General features: G+C 42.7%; 1 protein-coding gene across 5 annotated transcripts in view; it reads right to left on the reverse strand.

The window, feature by feature from the left end:
* Positions 1-16,026, reverse strand: part of KIAA1210 (KIAA1210 ortholog) — a 51,866-nt gene that overhangs the window by 22,644 nt on the left and 13,196 nt on the right. The window contains exon 1 of one of the 5 annotated variants that reach the window (XM_068204802.1): positions 15,343-15,439. The exons of 2 other annotated variants lie outside the window; for them this stretch is intronic. In XM_068204802.1, the coding sequence (XP_068060903.1) occupies positions 15,343-15,377 (35 nt within the window). In that variant the 5' untranslated portion in view covers positions 15,378-15,439. Of the gene's footprint in view, positions 1-5,306; positions 5,492-15,342; positions 15,446-16,026 lie in introns of those variants that run through there. 2 more of the 5 variants (XM_068204806.1, XM_068204805.1) reach the window with 2 other exon arrangements.

The following is a 16,026-nucleotide window of genomic DNA, read 5'->3' on the forward strand; positions in this document are numbered from 1 at the left end:
AACTTTTCATTTTTCAGTGACACTTACTTCTCCAGCCACAACTAACAATCCAGTCTAATCATTGCCAGCACCTCTGTCTTGCTAGGAGACCAGAATCAAAGCTTGCTTTCAAGAAAGATGTCATTACACTTGCTCAGCAAACACTGTAATGCTTCCCAGTCTTCGAATAATGAACCTTTGCTAGGGAGTGACAGCTCCACACTACTGTAAAAAACACAAGTGCTCAGCTGCCCAGGGTTCATGCATTACAGTGTCCTCACAGCAGGCACCAGTCTAGTCTGTCATCATTATTAAAACCAGTTAAGCATCAGCACTGAAACATCATTCCAGGCTATGCTACATTTGTGGAAACCAATAGATCAAATTTATTTTGGATCCAGTGCAATCAGCTTTTAACCACAAGCTCTGAAACCTTATCGCCAGCAGGGCTATTGATCAACCAAATCAGCTGATGGCATCATCTTCCTCCCCGATGAAAACAGTTCAGCCTAGTTTTAAGATCATTCAGTGTTAACTGGCTCCACTTTGTAATTTCCAAATGGGTGTCTGTCCAGACAAAGGAATGAAGCAGCAGACCACAAGAGTTACAGTACAAATGTCAAGCAACAATGGAAATGTGACAGTTTAGCAGGGCAGCTCATAAATACTGTCCTGTGTTATGGAAGGTACCTCAGTGATACTTTTATATAAGTAGAGGTTCCCATATGCTGTCAGGACTCAAAGAGTAAGAATCTTTACAACCAAATCCTGTTCTCTCTTCTGCATAGATCACATCTAACAATTTTCCACATTTAAGTGGTGTAACAATACAGCTAAGTCAAGTATCTCAACAGCAAACAAGACTGTGATTCTGTACTAATTTGGCCAATAACTAAACTCTTCCATTTCTTCTGTGTCACCCACATACTCTAAAATCTCTCATGCCCAAAAGCACTGGGACCTATGAGCCCACATCCTCAGACAGCCTTAAAAGATAAAGTGCACAAACTCAGAGGCAGAGGTGTCTGTCAGAGAAAAGAAAGGAGCAGCTCATGGAGGTAAAACAGGCAGGGCTCCTGTGAAAAAGAGGCCAGGGAGTTAAGCATTCCCTGCACTGGCCACACAGACATGGAAACTGTAAAGCTGCTCAACTCTGGGGAGGAATTGGGGAGGTATAAAAGAGCAGCAAAGTGCAGTCAAACAGATCCCTTGGGAGCACTGGGCACAGGGGAGCATCAACACAACCTAGTTCCAAATAATCTCATTTCTTCTTGTTAAAAACCAATGAAAAAGTCATTGCAACAACCAGGACTGATTGCACCTTTCCTAACTGAGATACACTAAGGTTGTTCTTGAAACAATTGTCGGACAATATTGACAAGCAATAAAAAATAAGATTTCTAAGTTTCCTTCGGGATGATAATAACCATTCAACTTTTATCCTTTTTTCCCCTTGTCTTATCAATTATCTATGAAAATGTTTACATTTCCTGCATACTTTCTTTAAAGCAGTCATAAGTAGACTTTCCTATAGACTCTTTATATTAAAAAGAAATTTGGTTCCAATTTCAACTTTATACACCATGCACACTGTATTAGATTTTTTCTGAGGTAAAGGGAAATGTATTTGAAATAAAATAATGAGAAAGCATTCAACAAATTTACAAGGACAAACTGACAAGTCTCCAGACTTGAGTTTATTTTCACGGAATGTGAGTGGACCTGGAATATGGCTCATCTAGACCTCTAACTTCTGCTTTACCCACCTTCAATTAAATCAAAGCAAGAGAAAATTGATGCTTTTAGATCTAGCTTTGTTTGCATCAGTTCAACATTCATTTAACTCACTCAACCATCTCAGCTGCTCACTCAGAATCATTCCAGCCTTTGAAGATGTTTTGACTGCAGTGTTTATTATAACTGCAAGCATATACTTCCAACTGGTGTATCTTTTATACTAGTAGAGCTACAATTGCAAAGCAGTTCAGCTCTGAGGCAGTTTCTTCACAGTCAAATCAACTCCAGCATTAACTCAATTTTATAGTTGAGTTCTCTGGGGCACATGGGGCTCAAGTGTCAACTACAAGGGTGCCCCCCCATTTAGGACCTAATGGTTTAGTGCCTTTGTATGCCTCATCATCTTTTTCTAGTGAACTGAACATCACAGATTTTCTCAAGCTTTGAGTTAGCTGAAGTAGCTGAAAAAAACCCATGTAATATATGATGTATATATTCTACCAGCAAAGTGGAGGTTCCATCATTAAATACCTGATGGTATACCTGGAGGAAAGTTAGCAATTATATGGCATTTAGACTTCAAATTCTGGTGGCAGTGAGTTGTACTTTACAGAGAACAGTTAGCAAATGTTCTGAGCCACAAACACTAGCCTGGAGGTCAGTGTAATGGAGAAAAAGAGGACAAAACCCCATCAATACAAATGCACATGAGTGCACAGGCATTAACTAATCGAACCTCCAGACATTCAGCACTTCCAGGCCTTAATAACAGCAGACAGACACAGTGTCAGCTGTATCAATACCATGTACATGCAGTTCAATCAGCTGTACTAACACCCTGTGAGCTCTCCCAGAGCATTACACCATTAGTGACAAAGTTTTAAACAAATACTGTCTGTGTATTGATTTTTAGTGATAAAAACATCAGGTTAAAGAAATGGCCCTTTAGAGCAGTATTTCTGATACTCTGGAGGTGCTACAGGACAGCTGGGAGAAGATGCTTGCAGAAGGATGCAGGAGATTTCTCCTCAGTGTGGGAGCAGGGACAGACATGGCCAGCCAAGACAGGAGAGCTGCCAAGCCACAGCTACTGTTTGCTTCTCACTAGAAGTGGAACAGTGGGTGCATTTCCCCAGTCTAGAGCTTTCTAATATGTTCTTAATCCTCTCTCAAACAGTATTTGCAATCCCTGCATATGCACAGGCCTCCTCCTGCAGAGGTACAGGGCACACAAGATGTTGAATCTGCCACACCCCTCAAAAGCCAGACTCAGCATGGCCAGTAAGTCCACTGCATCAATTCCTATGTAGGGCCATGAAAAAGACTGAAAATTTACTGAAAGCACAGCATTTGCCTCTCCCTGCACAGCATGATGAGCTGGATTACCACAAATGTGAATTAATTAATTACTTGCAAAGAGTGGCTTCCTATGTAGATGCAATCACAAAAATAATACTGGCATTATTAGACTCTATTTTGCATTGCTAGGGTGTACTTTAAAGCAATTAAACTCCTACAAAGTTGCAGGGTTTGCTTTACATTCAAAACAGACAATGGAACTTAGCAGACACCACTACCCTCACCTGGTTTTAGCTTTTGACCTAGGCTGTCTCTGCTATCCCATATAACATTTCCATTGATATCCCACTGTGTTGCATTCACTTGGAGCTCTTCAACTCATTACAGAAACTAATCAGTCTGAAAAGTAATAAGAAATCTCCAGCAACATGAGAAATGTCCTGGTCTCCCCTTTGCAAACTGAACCAACTGGACAAATATTTGGAGTACTCTCTATGGGACGGCAGTGATAGGGCAAAAGAAATAAAGTTCCAGGATGCTGTTCTGACCATTTGCTCTGCTGAGCTGAACACATGACTTAATATGTACATGGGGGGTAGAAGGGTGAGAGAATGCTAAATGAATAAAAGACAATTCCCTTTCACTGCCTGGTTTGTGTATTTAAGGACTCCTGGGAAGTTAGCTTTGTACAGGACTCAAGTTTCCTGCATTCAGCAAAGGTCCAAGACAAATGCTCTCTGCTCAGCCTCAGAAAAGGGACACAGCCTCCAGTGGGGCAGAAGACTTGGAAACTGCACAGCAAGCAAGCTCCTAGCCCACCTTTAGTGCTTCTTCAGCTTCAGTCCATGGTTCTGCATAAGCATCCCAGAAGGCCTTATGACAGAGAGATCAAAGGAGATGCTGAACCCTGAACAGCCTCTTTCTTGTCAAATAAATGCTTGAGGAAATAAAGCCTCAAGAATGCGAGGCACTGCATTCAGTTAGCATCTTCATAGCCTATAGAAGACAGACAGTGGCAAGCAGCCAAGAGAAAGAGGTGAAATTTTTGCCTGGAGCTTTTAAAGACCAATTTCCTCCATGCTACAAAAATTATTTGAAATCAAGCTTATGCTCCAGATTTCAGGACACACACTTTCCACAGCAAGGTGCATCAGCACAGGAAAATGGAGCCTGTGGACCTCACCTGGTCCTCCAGGTCACCACCCTGCAGCCAGCCTTCCCCAGAACACCCTTCAAGCTACTGCAGGACCTCAGAGAAAACCCCTCTATTTCTCCTGAAAACCAAGGTTCAAAAAAACACAGAATGCAGCGTGGTTTAATATTCAGATTACATTCTGCAGCAAAAGGTGAATGAGAGGTAAATTTTCTTCTCTCTTATTAAAGCACATTAGAGGACTTTGTTCTGACAAAATGTGGTTGATGCCTTTCCTCTCTGGGAGCGCAACAAGCTATCGATGAACTCATTAATCCAATAACAGCTAAGTGAAGTTAAGTTTACCCTCTGCAACTTCACTGAAGGATTTCAGAGTCAACCATAGCAATAGCAAAGCCAGCAAGATTTCTATTCAATTTTCACATCCCTTGAGCATATCAGAAACTCAGCAACCAAAGCTCCCTTTGATCTCCATGAGCTGAGTGACCTGCACTTCAAGGCCCGTGGTCACAGAATATGCTGAACAGTGTGGGATTCAACAAAACAGCTTGGTACAATCCAACATGAGAGGGGCAACCAGGATCTGACCTTGTACAGCTGATCCCTTTGTGCTCTTCTACAATGTAGTGTTTCTAGGATGAAATTCCCAGGTTTTTTTGCCAGCCCCTAGCTGGTATCTCCCATGGGGTCCCTCCCATAGGGTCCCTCCCATGACTGTTTAATGTAGGTATAAAAGAATAGCACAAACAGCAGTTTACACCAGAATTCTTGCTACTTTCTCCACTGGTAATGGGGAGGGGAAGAGTTTATAAAGTTAAAGAATATTGATCTTGTAATTTTCACTGAAGGAGGGATAGTTCAAGAAAGTTTAAGGTCCTTTTCCAAGGATCACAATTAATAAATATAGCAGTAGTACCCACCAGGAAGTCTGGATAAGCATCTAGATAATATTTAATATCAATAAAATATTCTCTCAGAATCAAGCAGGGGGTCATAATTCCCCATAGCAACAGACAACATTCAGCTCCTAACCTTGAGAAGATATCCAGAGCAAACAACCCTCCACATGGAGAGATCTGCTCCCAGCTCTCACACTTTGCATTCAGACAATGCCCCCGACCCCCCTCTGTCCCCACACCTTGGCTCCTCCGTGAAGACTCTCCAGAAGACAGGTTCCAGTGTGCTGAACTCTTGTTTGCTACAATCTGCTTTGAGAAGCCTCTGCCTGACAGCGATTCTGAAGGATTTCTGCTGTTCAACAGTGCCTGAAGCATTATGTCCTGCCCTCCTAGTGAGTGTGTGTGCAACACTAATGGAAAGCAGCTGGTGGGCTGAAGCAGACTTTAAAAAAAAAAAAAAGTAAGGGGAGGAAATGCCTTTCATACAGTCACACAGACTCATTCTGTAATTGTGTGAGAAGCCAAGAGGATAAGAAGGGGGAAGGGTGAATGGGAAAAATTCATAAGCACTCTGTTACCAATCCAGAAACTGAGAGAGTCAATGCCTCTGCCCCCTGCACTGCTGCTGCATATCCCCAGACTCCCTCCCTCCCTGCACTCCTGCCTTTTGTTGATGTAGCACGAGGGAACTGTGTCCCTGCATGGGGGCACTGACTGCAGCACAGACCTGGTGCCTTAAACCTGAGGCAGGCACCAGCAGCAGGGCAGCTTTGGTTTGTACCCAGCTCAGGAGGCCAAACTGAAGTCCCAGAGCTTTGCAACCCTTGGCACCCACGCCAGACAGATTAACTTGGTTTGGTGCCACTTCAAGCTGTCCTCATGCACCTAATTACTCTGCTGTGCCTATTAGCATGATCTTGGGTAGCTGCTGTCTGTGCAAGATCTCTGCTGCAAGTTTGCATCAGCTCAGACAACACAGCAAATATCTACCTGTTAGCCAAAAGCCAAGGAAAATGGTTCCTGATAGCCGATCCCTAATAAAAATTTCTAACAGAATTTACAGTGCATTTGCAGGCCAGTACCAATCAGGAGAAACGTGACAGAAATTTGCCCAAATCAAGGCTGGCTCTAACCTAGTCATGATCTAAGCAAGATTTTGGCCCCAGACTGTCTCCATTTTAAAAGAATGGTCATTAAATGACCCAGTTAAATTCACAGTTTGGCATTAGCACAGGAGTAATCTTTTCCCATGTAGTACTTTTTTTTCTTCACACTAACACACTGCAGAAATTTCAGGAAACAGCTGGAATGAGGATCTTCTCCCACTCTTCCTAAAAAGAAGAAAAAGAATAGCAAAGTCTTCCAGCAACCACGCTAAAGGAACCAGCTGCCAGCAGCAGGAGACACTCTCAGATCCACTTGACATGGATACATTTGAAGTAGTTGCAGAGGAGGAGGAACATGCATTTAAAAATCATCAGGGATGTAACCAAAGGCTGCCTTTGCCAGCTAGGGAGCTACTCCCAGTGTGCATTACTGCCTTTGGAAATGGTTTCAAGGCAAAGCAACAGGAAATGTCAACACTATCACTGAACAGCAGACATGCCTCATGCCAGCAGAGTCAAGGTGTCAGAGAGTCAAGAATGGGAATAAAAGTCAAGCTCACTGTCTCTGCCTCTCCACTCTTTTCTAGCTTGTGTATGTACTTTTTACCCCTCTCCAAATTCCTAATTAATTTTGTTTCACCTGGATCCTTCAAGCATAAAGTTAGAGGGCTGGGATCTGACCTGTGGTGTGCAGAGCCCTGGGAGTCTATGGGCTGCTTTGTAGGGATCAGCAAAAGGTGGCAAAGGAAAGAGGTTTGCCATCAGCTGGCTTCAACAAGCTCCATAGAGGCTTGAAAGACCGTGAGCCTGAGAAAACTTCATGGAATTGCCAGTATTTGCAAACTGTGAAGGTGACAAGTATTAGTTTACACAGCAAAATCCATGAGACAGAGCTTGTCTTTTAAACGCATTCTAGCAGATGGAGACTATTGGGCTGGGATTTGGGTAAATTCACTGGTTTTCCTGGTTCTATCATTGAATAGCAGGACAAATTACTGGGTTTCTAACAAGAGCCAAGTTATTTATCACTCAGCCACGAGCTTCTTTATCTGTGGAATCACATTGAACTCCTGGAAAGCTTCATGAGCCCTATGGGAGAGTAAAGGATCACCTCTGCTGCAGGAGACCAGCATGCTGGAGCTGTATGGACTGACACAAGTGCTAGAACCACACAGAAGGTAAATAACAAAAAACCCATAAAATCTCACAGGAGTAATCTGCATATCTGCTTTGCCCCCATATTTGAGTGACAGTTATTTCCAATATGTTATTCTCAGAAACTGGGAAGAATCATTATATCCTGGATTTTTGGATTTTCCCTGAAAGAAAAGAGTCTGGAGGCATTTTTACCAAACTAAGCTGTCTCACTATTGCAGGAAGAATGAGGCTGAAACAATAGAGAACTGAACACCAGCATTGAAACATGGAACTTTAGGCTATATCTAAAGCTTACTCTTTTTTTAAGGCTTTTCCAAAACAGTCACTTATCGCTCAACTTTTGGTTGAAGAGCAGCTTAAAGATATGGGGGGGAGGGGGGAATCTTCAGATACAATGAAACTTCTCAGGACAAGAGATAATAAAGACATTTAATGGCCTAGAATTCAAAGCGCACTTTAAAAAAATGGGAGGCAAACAGAAAATTCTGGGACAAACTGCTACAAATTTTCACTGTGAAGATCAAAATGCCATAAAAAAAGCCAGCCATTTTTTGGCTATAAAGAAGCAAATAAAACAGGCTTTGTGGTCACAGAAGCTGCCTTTGGCAGGAAGCTCAGGAAATCTCTCTTCATGTGAAGTCCCCACACCTATTTGTCAGTATCTACTGCCTGTACACACAACAAATAAAAACAAGGCCAGCTCCTTTCCCGTTGAAACACACAGTGTCTGGCTGGCTAACCCCGAGCTCCCACTGCCCCTGGGCATTTCTGCAATTCAGAGCCCATTCTGACTGCTGAGCAAGGGAGGCCAGAGGCAGCCCCCGTGCTTGCAGAGGGGCTCTTCTGCAGCTCTGTGAAGTTTGATGGTTTCCCTCCCTTCTTCTATTCCAAAGAAAACCTCAAGCTGTCCCTGCTCTGCTCTCCCTAGAGCCTCGAGTTAGGCAGCTCCTGAAGTACAAGTGGTCTTGAAGCACATGGAGAACTCTTGGAGCCAAGGGAGGTCATCCGTGTGCTCAAAGCAGCTCCTGAGCCAGTTCTGTCCCAAGGGCAACTCCTGACCTTTTGCTCTAGCATGAGCAACTACTAAAAAAGGATCCTACTTCTCTGGGATTCCAGACACAAATACCTCTCTAAAATAGGATCATCTAAAATAAGATTATCTGAGCTGATGCTGTTTTGCACCAATGGAGTATCAAGATGAATTCAACTGAATTCAGACAAAGAAACTGACACCAAAGACAACAAGAACTGCAAGATGGGGTAGTGACAAGCAGGCACATGGGGGAGAGAATCAGATGGGGACAGACATTCTGTAAGGTCTTCACAGGCCAAGGCTGCAAGAAAGGAAACAATGAGACAATTTGGAAATTTTAAATTTAAGCTTTTAAAACATTCTTTTCACTAAACTGAAATTATGGAAAGCAGTTTGACAGCTAGAGTGAACCAGCAAACAATTCCTCCACACCTCTGTCAGGTCTGTATTTTCCCATGTACATAGATAGCCTGATGGTTACCACAATGTCTCCATCCTAACTCTGGGCTAGACCACTCAAATACATCTCATTTGCATCAGAACTACTGTGTGGATTACAAGTGCTGTTAGATGAGTGATACCTGGAAGCCCCAGCTGAAGTGCACAGTTATATATTCCTGAGAATGAATAAGCACAAATGAATTTATCATGAATATAAGTCAAATATTTAGTTCTAATTAACACCAGATCCTCGAATCTCAGAGGCCAAAAGGAACAACCACCACAGAATTTTGAAGCTGGAATGCCACCTTGGCTCTGGATGGTTGGTTAGAAAGCAAGATTGGGCAGCTTTGTCTGCACAGCCAAGTTTCCCCACTCTGACTGAGAGTGCTACAATTCCCTCTGGGCTGAGTAGAGTTAATTTTCATCCTAGCAGCTGGTATAGAGCTGTGGTTTGGATTTGTGCTTGAAACAGTGCTGACTCTGAGATGCTTCCTTTATCACTAAACAGGTTTTACCCAAAGCCTTCTCTGCTCCTGAGCCCACCCCAGCAGTGAGCTGGGAGGGGACACAAGGAGCTGGGAGGGGACACAGCCAGGACAGCTGACCCCAAGTGACCCAAGGGATATCCCAGCCCATATGGCCTCATCCTCAGCATAGAAATCTGGAGGAGAAGGAGGAAAGGGGGACTTCTGGAGGGATGGTTTTTGTCTTCTGGTCACCATTAATGTGACAGAGCCCTGCTGTTCTGGGGATGCTAAACACCTGCCTGCTCTGGGAAGTGGGGAATAAATTCCTTGTTTTGCTTTGCTTGTGTGCATGTCATTTGCTTTATCTATTAAATAGTCTTGATCTCAACCCACGAGTTTTCTCACATTTACCTTGGGATTCTCTCTCCAATCCCAGCAGGGGAGAGTGAGTGAGTGGCTGTTGTAGGGCTCAGTTGCTGGGGTTAAAGCACAACAGTCACAAAGATACTAACATGCTATAGCACATGACACAACAGAGCACAGAATGCCTTGGCACCTGTACACTTCTCCAAATGCAGCAGCACACACAGGTAAAACAATACAGCTACAAAAATGAATAATGATGTGTGTGGCCTCTTTCACACACATAGTGCTGGAAACCTTGGGCTGTTGGCACAACCTTGACTTGGCACAGTGATGAGCAGTGACAGCTCAGCATCTGCAAGCAGAATAAGACAGGATATCAGCTGACTGGGTTTTTTTTTCTTGGTTTATACAGTGACTCCTGCAATGGAGTGGGAAGTCACCTGTGAACTTGAAAAAAATAATTATGAATAAAATAACAAGATAAACAAAATAAATTAAGAGAGTTTGCAGTTATTATTTGCTGTATTCAAAATAATATTTAAAACTACTTAATCCATAATAGTTTTACAAACCTTGAGACTCTAACAGATGTAATGCAGAGCTATAAGCTTGAATCGTGTTAGTGTAGAACACCTTGTGCTCAACTGTTTTCTTACAGCAGGAGAAATATGGGGGGTGGATGGGAATCAACCTTGGAATTACCTTGGTTTTTTTTCCTGTTTCCCCATGTACAGACTTATCTCAGATTTTCTCAAATCTGGCTAGTAGTCAGCTCTAGCTGCCCTACACCAGCTCAGGTAGGTTATCTAGTGGAAGTACAACTTGAACCCACTGCATTTTTTTTCCATATATCATCAGATTTCAGCTTTTACATCCAATTCTAGGCCTTCACATCACAGCAAATGTGAAAGCCTAAAACTTTGTAGACCTCTGCACAAGAAGGAAATGACAAATTAATCTCTCCAGTTGGCTCTAGGCGTACAAAGCTAGACACTTGGAGCAGCAGAGATTTCTGTCTAAGAAGAGAACACAAGGGGAAATTATGACAAGATATTTTCATGGCCCAGTCTGGCAAAATTATGTTGACAAAAAAAACTGATGGTCAAATGATGCAGAAGAGTGAGAATCACATTTAGCAGACTGTCCATCCCAACGCAAGCTTCTGCTCCACTGCAAGTGATGTAGGACAAGCACTAGAGGTCAATTTGACAGCATATCTGCCAAATACTCAGAACCTTGGTGATAGCAAAAGGGCTGTTCTAGTGAAACCAAATAAACAGGCCCGCTTGGAATTCCTCTGCCTACAGCCAGCAAATACAGTGTACCACTGTGGCTGCAAAAACAAACACCATCCAGAGAGAAGCACGAACAGAATGAGGAGATGGGAGTGACTCACTGGTGTATTAAGCCAGAATTGAACTTCTTGCACAAAGATGAGTCAAACAGTATGAATCACAAAGAGAAATAGTAGATTTTTTCGTTAATAATATAGCACCATTGTACTAACAGTGCCCAACTGCCTGCAGTGCCATGGCTCTGACACCTCCTAACTGCTTTTGTTCACCCTCTCTGCTATTTTTGAATAAGAGAACAGGACTTAAGTCTCTATAAATTTAATACCAGGCTGAATGACTCATGTGGATTGAAGACAAAACACTCTCAAATATCCAAACACTGTATAATTGCCCAATAGAGGAACATGCTCATAGTTTGTGTACTGAAAGATTCCTCCAAGAGACTCACAACCCCTGAGGAGTCTTTCTACCTCAGCTCACACTCTCTGATTTGGCCTTAGTGGGGAGAGCTCTTAAGTTCCATAAAAGCTGTTTCTTGAAACTCATCCAAGGTTTGTCTCTGCACAGGTGAACTTGCTTTGCTGGGCAGAAACCACCTATCATACCCAGATATTTTAATCTCAAAATCCCCCAACACTGAAAAGCTGTTAATGAGTGATTCTTGCTTTTGTGAAATAATATGCTAAAGTGATGTACAATAAAAATTCATGTAAACAGACATATTTCAGAATACTAAAATGTTTTTGGGAAGCATTTCACCTCTCCTGAATTCAACAGCCACACAGACAGATCCCAGATCATCACAGGGGCAGTGATTGCCACAGCTCCTAGAAAGCCTGCACTGATTCCAAAGCTGCACAGCCTTCTGAGAGCTGCCAACTGAGCCCATGGGCCACGGCTGAGCAGAGATGATGCTGGGGGATGGCACAGGCAGGGATGGCCAGGCAGCTCCGTTCTCACTTTAAACAGCCCTGGAGCCTTGGAGAGATGCTTCATGTCTAAAGCAGTGCCAAAGCGCAAAGCATCATTCACTGCAGGCAGTCAGCAGCGCCGGCCCCAGCCCCCAGCAACCACAGCCTCCACCAAGGGAGAGAGGCCACGGGAGGCCAACGAGCTGCTGACAGAGAGGAACCAACAGGCTCAACCTGCCCTGGCCCCCCGTGTCAAGCTGCTACTCCAGTAGCAGTTGGTGGAGCTTTAAACCACTTCCAATCCACTTGTCACTGTCCAAGCTAAAACAACAGCTGCTTGCTGTGGATGGAGAGCCAAAGGCTCAAAGGACCACACAAACACGTAAAAGTTTGTAAAAAGTGTAACCAGCCACAAGGACAAAGGGATTTTTGGGATTTCCACCGTCCCCTGTGAGCCGCTTCAACAAGAAAGCTGGGGTGAAGGTGCAGGGGCAGTGAACACACAGCCTATCCATCAGGTGGACAGCTCTGGAATCTTTGGAATAAACCCAGCAACCTACTCCTGACACTTCTCTGAACAGGTAACAACACAAAATACAGCAACAGCACCTACCCCAGAAAACATATTTTCCTCAATTTCATGGTCATAACATCATTTTAGATTGGCAATTGTTTTCACCTCAAACTAACTAGAAATATATTGAAAATTCTACTGATGCATTCCTTGATCAGCTTGCTTTACCCAAATGCTGAACTTCTTTGTAGGATAAAAGTGCACATCAGCATTTTTAAAATGAAATTATGGAATATAAGAAAAGAACACAATACCCCACTGGAAGTGCAAAGCCTGGCAAAGCAGAAGACATTCAATCCATAATTCTGGGATTGTTTGTGAAAGGCACCATGAAATCCTGAGTGACCACATTAAACACAGTTAAACACATTTTCTTATAGTCTGCTATAGAAACCAGTCTGAGCTGGCACATAAAGCCTTCAGCCAAATATTTTATATAGCTTCTAACATACTATATTTGTCTTTGGAAATTGGCAGTTTGCACTGACCATCAGTGAACCTTACTATTCAAGCAACCACATTTTCAGCTCATAACAACATACTTGGCTAGTCCCAAAAACTGAGGAGCATATGAAAAGATTCCTCCACAGGCTGTAGGAAACTTTATCCTATCTGTTTAGGTATAATATTTTTTTCCTGGTACCATGATTGGAACAAGAAAGAAACAGAACTCCGCAACAAGGGCGATGATAAACTTAGCAGAACAATTCAAGATTACTCAGGTTGCATATGCTGGTTAAAGAGAAATATGAAAGCAATCTAGAAGTTTTATTTCAGTGAAATAGCAGCCAAGATTGTGATGAAGAATTACCTGGATTAGGCTTTGGGTTCTTTTTTTCATGTCATAAGAGGTCATTAACAAAGCACAGGGACAAGACTATGTGTACAAAATCAGATTCAGCCACACATTATTACAGTGCACCAAGGCAGAGCCTTTGCTTCCTCTTGTAAAATGTGGGGGAGTGGGATAAATGTGACAGCAGCACAGGAGAGCACTCTCTAAAGTAGCTTTTAAAACACTCCAGGTCCTTTAGTTGGACTCAGCAGCTCAAAGCCCTGGAGGGAATCCTTCCCCAAAGTCCATGGCAGGTTTCTTGGCAGGTACTGAGCTCTAAGTCACTTTGGCCAAATTCCTACTGGTATCCAAACCAATTGCTTAAAGCATAAAAGTAATTTCATTCCAAAAGAGCTTTCATTCAGAAAGCAAATTAACTCCTACAGGTCAAATGACCATGTGAAAATTTGGGGAAGTTGTTTCAATGACACATTTGTCCAGAAAGACAAATACTTCATGTTAAACTCCAAACAAATTTCATTGAAAATTAATCTCAGGCTAAAAACATCACTATTTCTGCAACTGGTGTCTTGAACTCATTTTAACTGCCAATAACCACAGCCATATCAGCATATAAAATTTGCGAAGACTGCATAGGGTTAGTAGTTGCATTAATTCACCTGGCAACACTTCACAGGGCTGAAATAACAGGCTGAGGAATACAACCTGTGCCTATATATCAAGTGTAGAGAACTAACTGAAGAATATCAAAAAAGAAGAATCTGTTGAATAAAAAACCCCTGTTCCTCATAAGTCAGGTGGAGATTGACCAGAAAAGAAGAGATGGTTTATCACATGTAAAAAAGCTTCATCTGTCCAAACTTTATAGCCTCTCTCTGAATTTCAAATTTGTTTTAAGTGCATTAGATTCTGAAGGATTGGGGGGGGGGGGGGGGGCAGGGAATCAAACAATGTAAATTTACTACTTTTTATCAATTCAAGTGCCAATCCACCTGCCTTCATCAGGACTCACAGCCCTTTTGCTAGTTCTGATGGCACACTCTCCCTTTATCTAAAGCAAAATTCTCTGCCAAATATTAATTCCCTGTTACAAATTTCAGAGGAGGAAAGGAGTCAACATGGGATGGAAATGCTAACAGAAATCCAGTAGGAGCTGTGTGCCTTTGAAAATGCACATTTCCACCATGTGAGACAAACTGTTGGTGTGAGGGATACAACCTCTGGGAGAAGGAAAAGGAGTCAGTTGCCAGCTCCACTTTTGAGCTGTTTTCCTCCCTCTGCTATCCAGGACTTACCCACACATTTAACTATCAGTATTCACATCTTAAGCCTCAACACACAATTTCACTTGCCTTCCACTGTGCATGTTCCCTGTCTGTAATCTCGCACCGGGTGCAAGAACAGAGCCCTCTGCAGTCTGCTGGTGCAAAACACGATCAAACCACTCCTCAGGTTTGGCAGCAGGAAATTTTGTTCCTTTCCTCAGCAGGGAGAATGTCAAAGGAAAAACAGAATGCATCTTCATGGTGGTTTAAGGCACAAATACTAACATGCATTCTCTCATTCTCTTTTCCCTTGATAGTCTACTCCAACAGAACATGCCAGCAAAGCAATAAAAAATATTTTTTTTTAAATAGAATCAAATCTCTCAACAGGGAGCAATTACAGAAACAAACCTCAGATTGCTTATAGAAAAACTGAGCTCATCAAGTTCTTAAACAGCATTTACTGCCAGACATCTAGCTGAACATTTTAAAAAAGCCAATGTGAATTTCTGTATTTCTCCTTTTTATGTGTTAATATAGAAACAATACAGCTAATCACTAGGGAAGAGGGCATTTTCCCTTTTGCTATAATTAAACAGGAAAAAGTTCTTAATGCCTTTTTCAATGTTTAATGTTTATACCTCTGAAGGAGAAAAAAAAAATTACCAATTTTCGCCAAATGAATACTTTTGCCAGGACTTATTTTTGCACTTTTGTGCTCAGGCTGGCACTTCAGACCCAAGGCAAAGCCACTTTGTTCAACGCTGCAGCTGCAATACAACAAAGACAGAATTTCGAAGTACCCACTAGACTCGGCTCCCTTTGGAAAGGTGGAGGGGAGGGCTCAGCATGGCACTTACTTTTTACTTTTCAGGCACCCGTAGAACCCAGCCATGGTGCTTCCAGGGAGGCTGTGTGCATTTAATTCATTCCTGTGTGGGGGTGCCAGCACAGGGGTTCTGCCAGCGTGCAGCGCTCCCCACTCGCCCACGCGCACACGAGAGTCCCGGCGTGCCGCGGCAACTCCTGGCCAGATAAAGTTCCTGATCTGAGGCACTCAGACTCTGCTGAACTGGGTCCAAGGAGGGCTGTGCCTGCTCCATAAATGGATATGAATTGTTAACTCCCCCTTTTCCTGACTCTTTCCAGCTATTGGTACGCACAGCATCCGAAGTGTAAAATGCCATATGGCATTTGATTCCGTCTCCCTGTGGGACTAATAAGAGGCTTGGTTATAATTAGGATGTGAAGAAGCCCTTCAGGGAGATTAATTGTTATTGTTATTTTCTAGACAGAGGAAAGCTACAGAAAATACTTGCAACATCTTTGAAATAACAACTAAAAGCTGTAGTTATTCTCCAGCTCAAAAGAGGAGATTTCAAAAGGATCTTTCAAAACAGGCATTATCCCAATTCACTGTAAATCACAATCTATTCTAACAAGATATTCTGCACATTAACAGGAAAAATACCCAAACATGTTGCATCCCTGCAATATTGCAAGGTCAGGCAAAAAGCTCTAGAGTTTAAATTAGCCAGCACACC

This window comes from Anomalospiza imberbis, chromosome 14 (assembly GCF_031753505.1).
Source record: "Anomalospiza imberbis isolate Cuckoo-Finch-1a 21T00152 chromosome 14, ASM3175350v1, whole genome shotgun sequence".
Classification (NCBI taxonomy): domain Eukaryota; kingdom Metazoa; phylum Chordata; class Aves; order Passeriformes; family Viduidae; genus Anomalospiza; species Anomalospiza imberbis.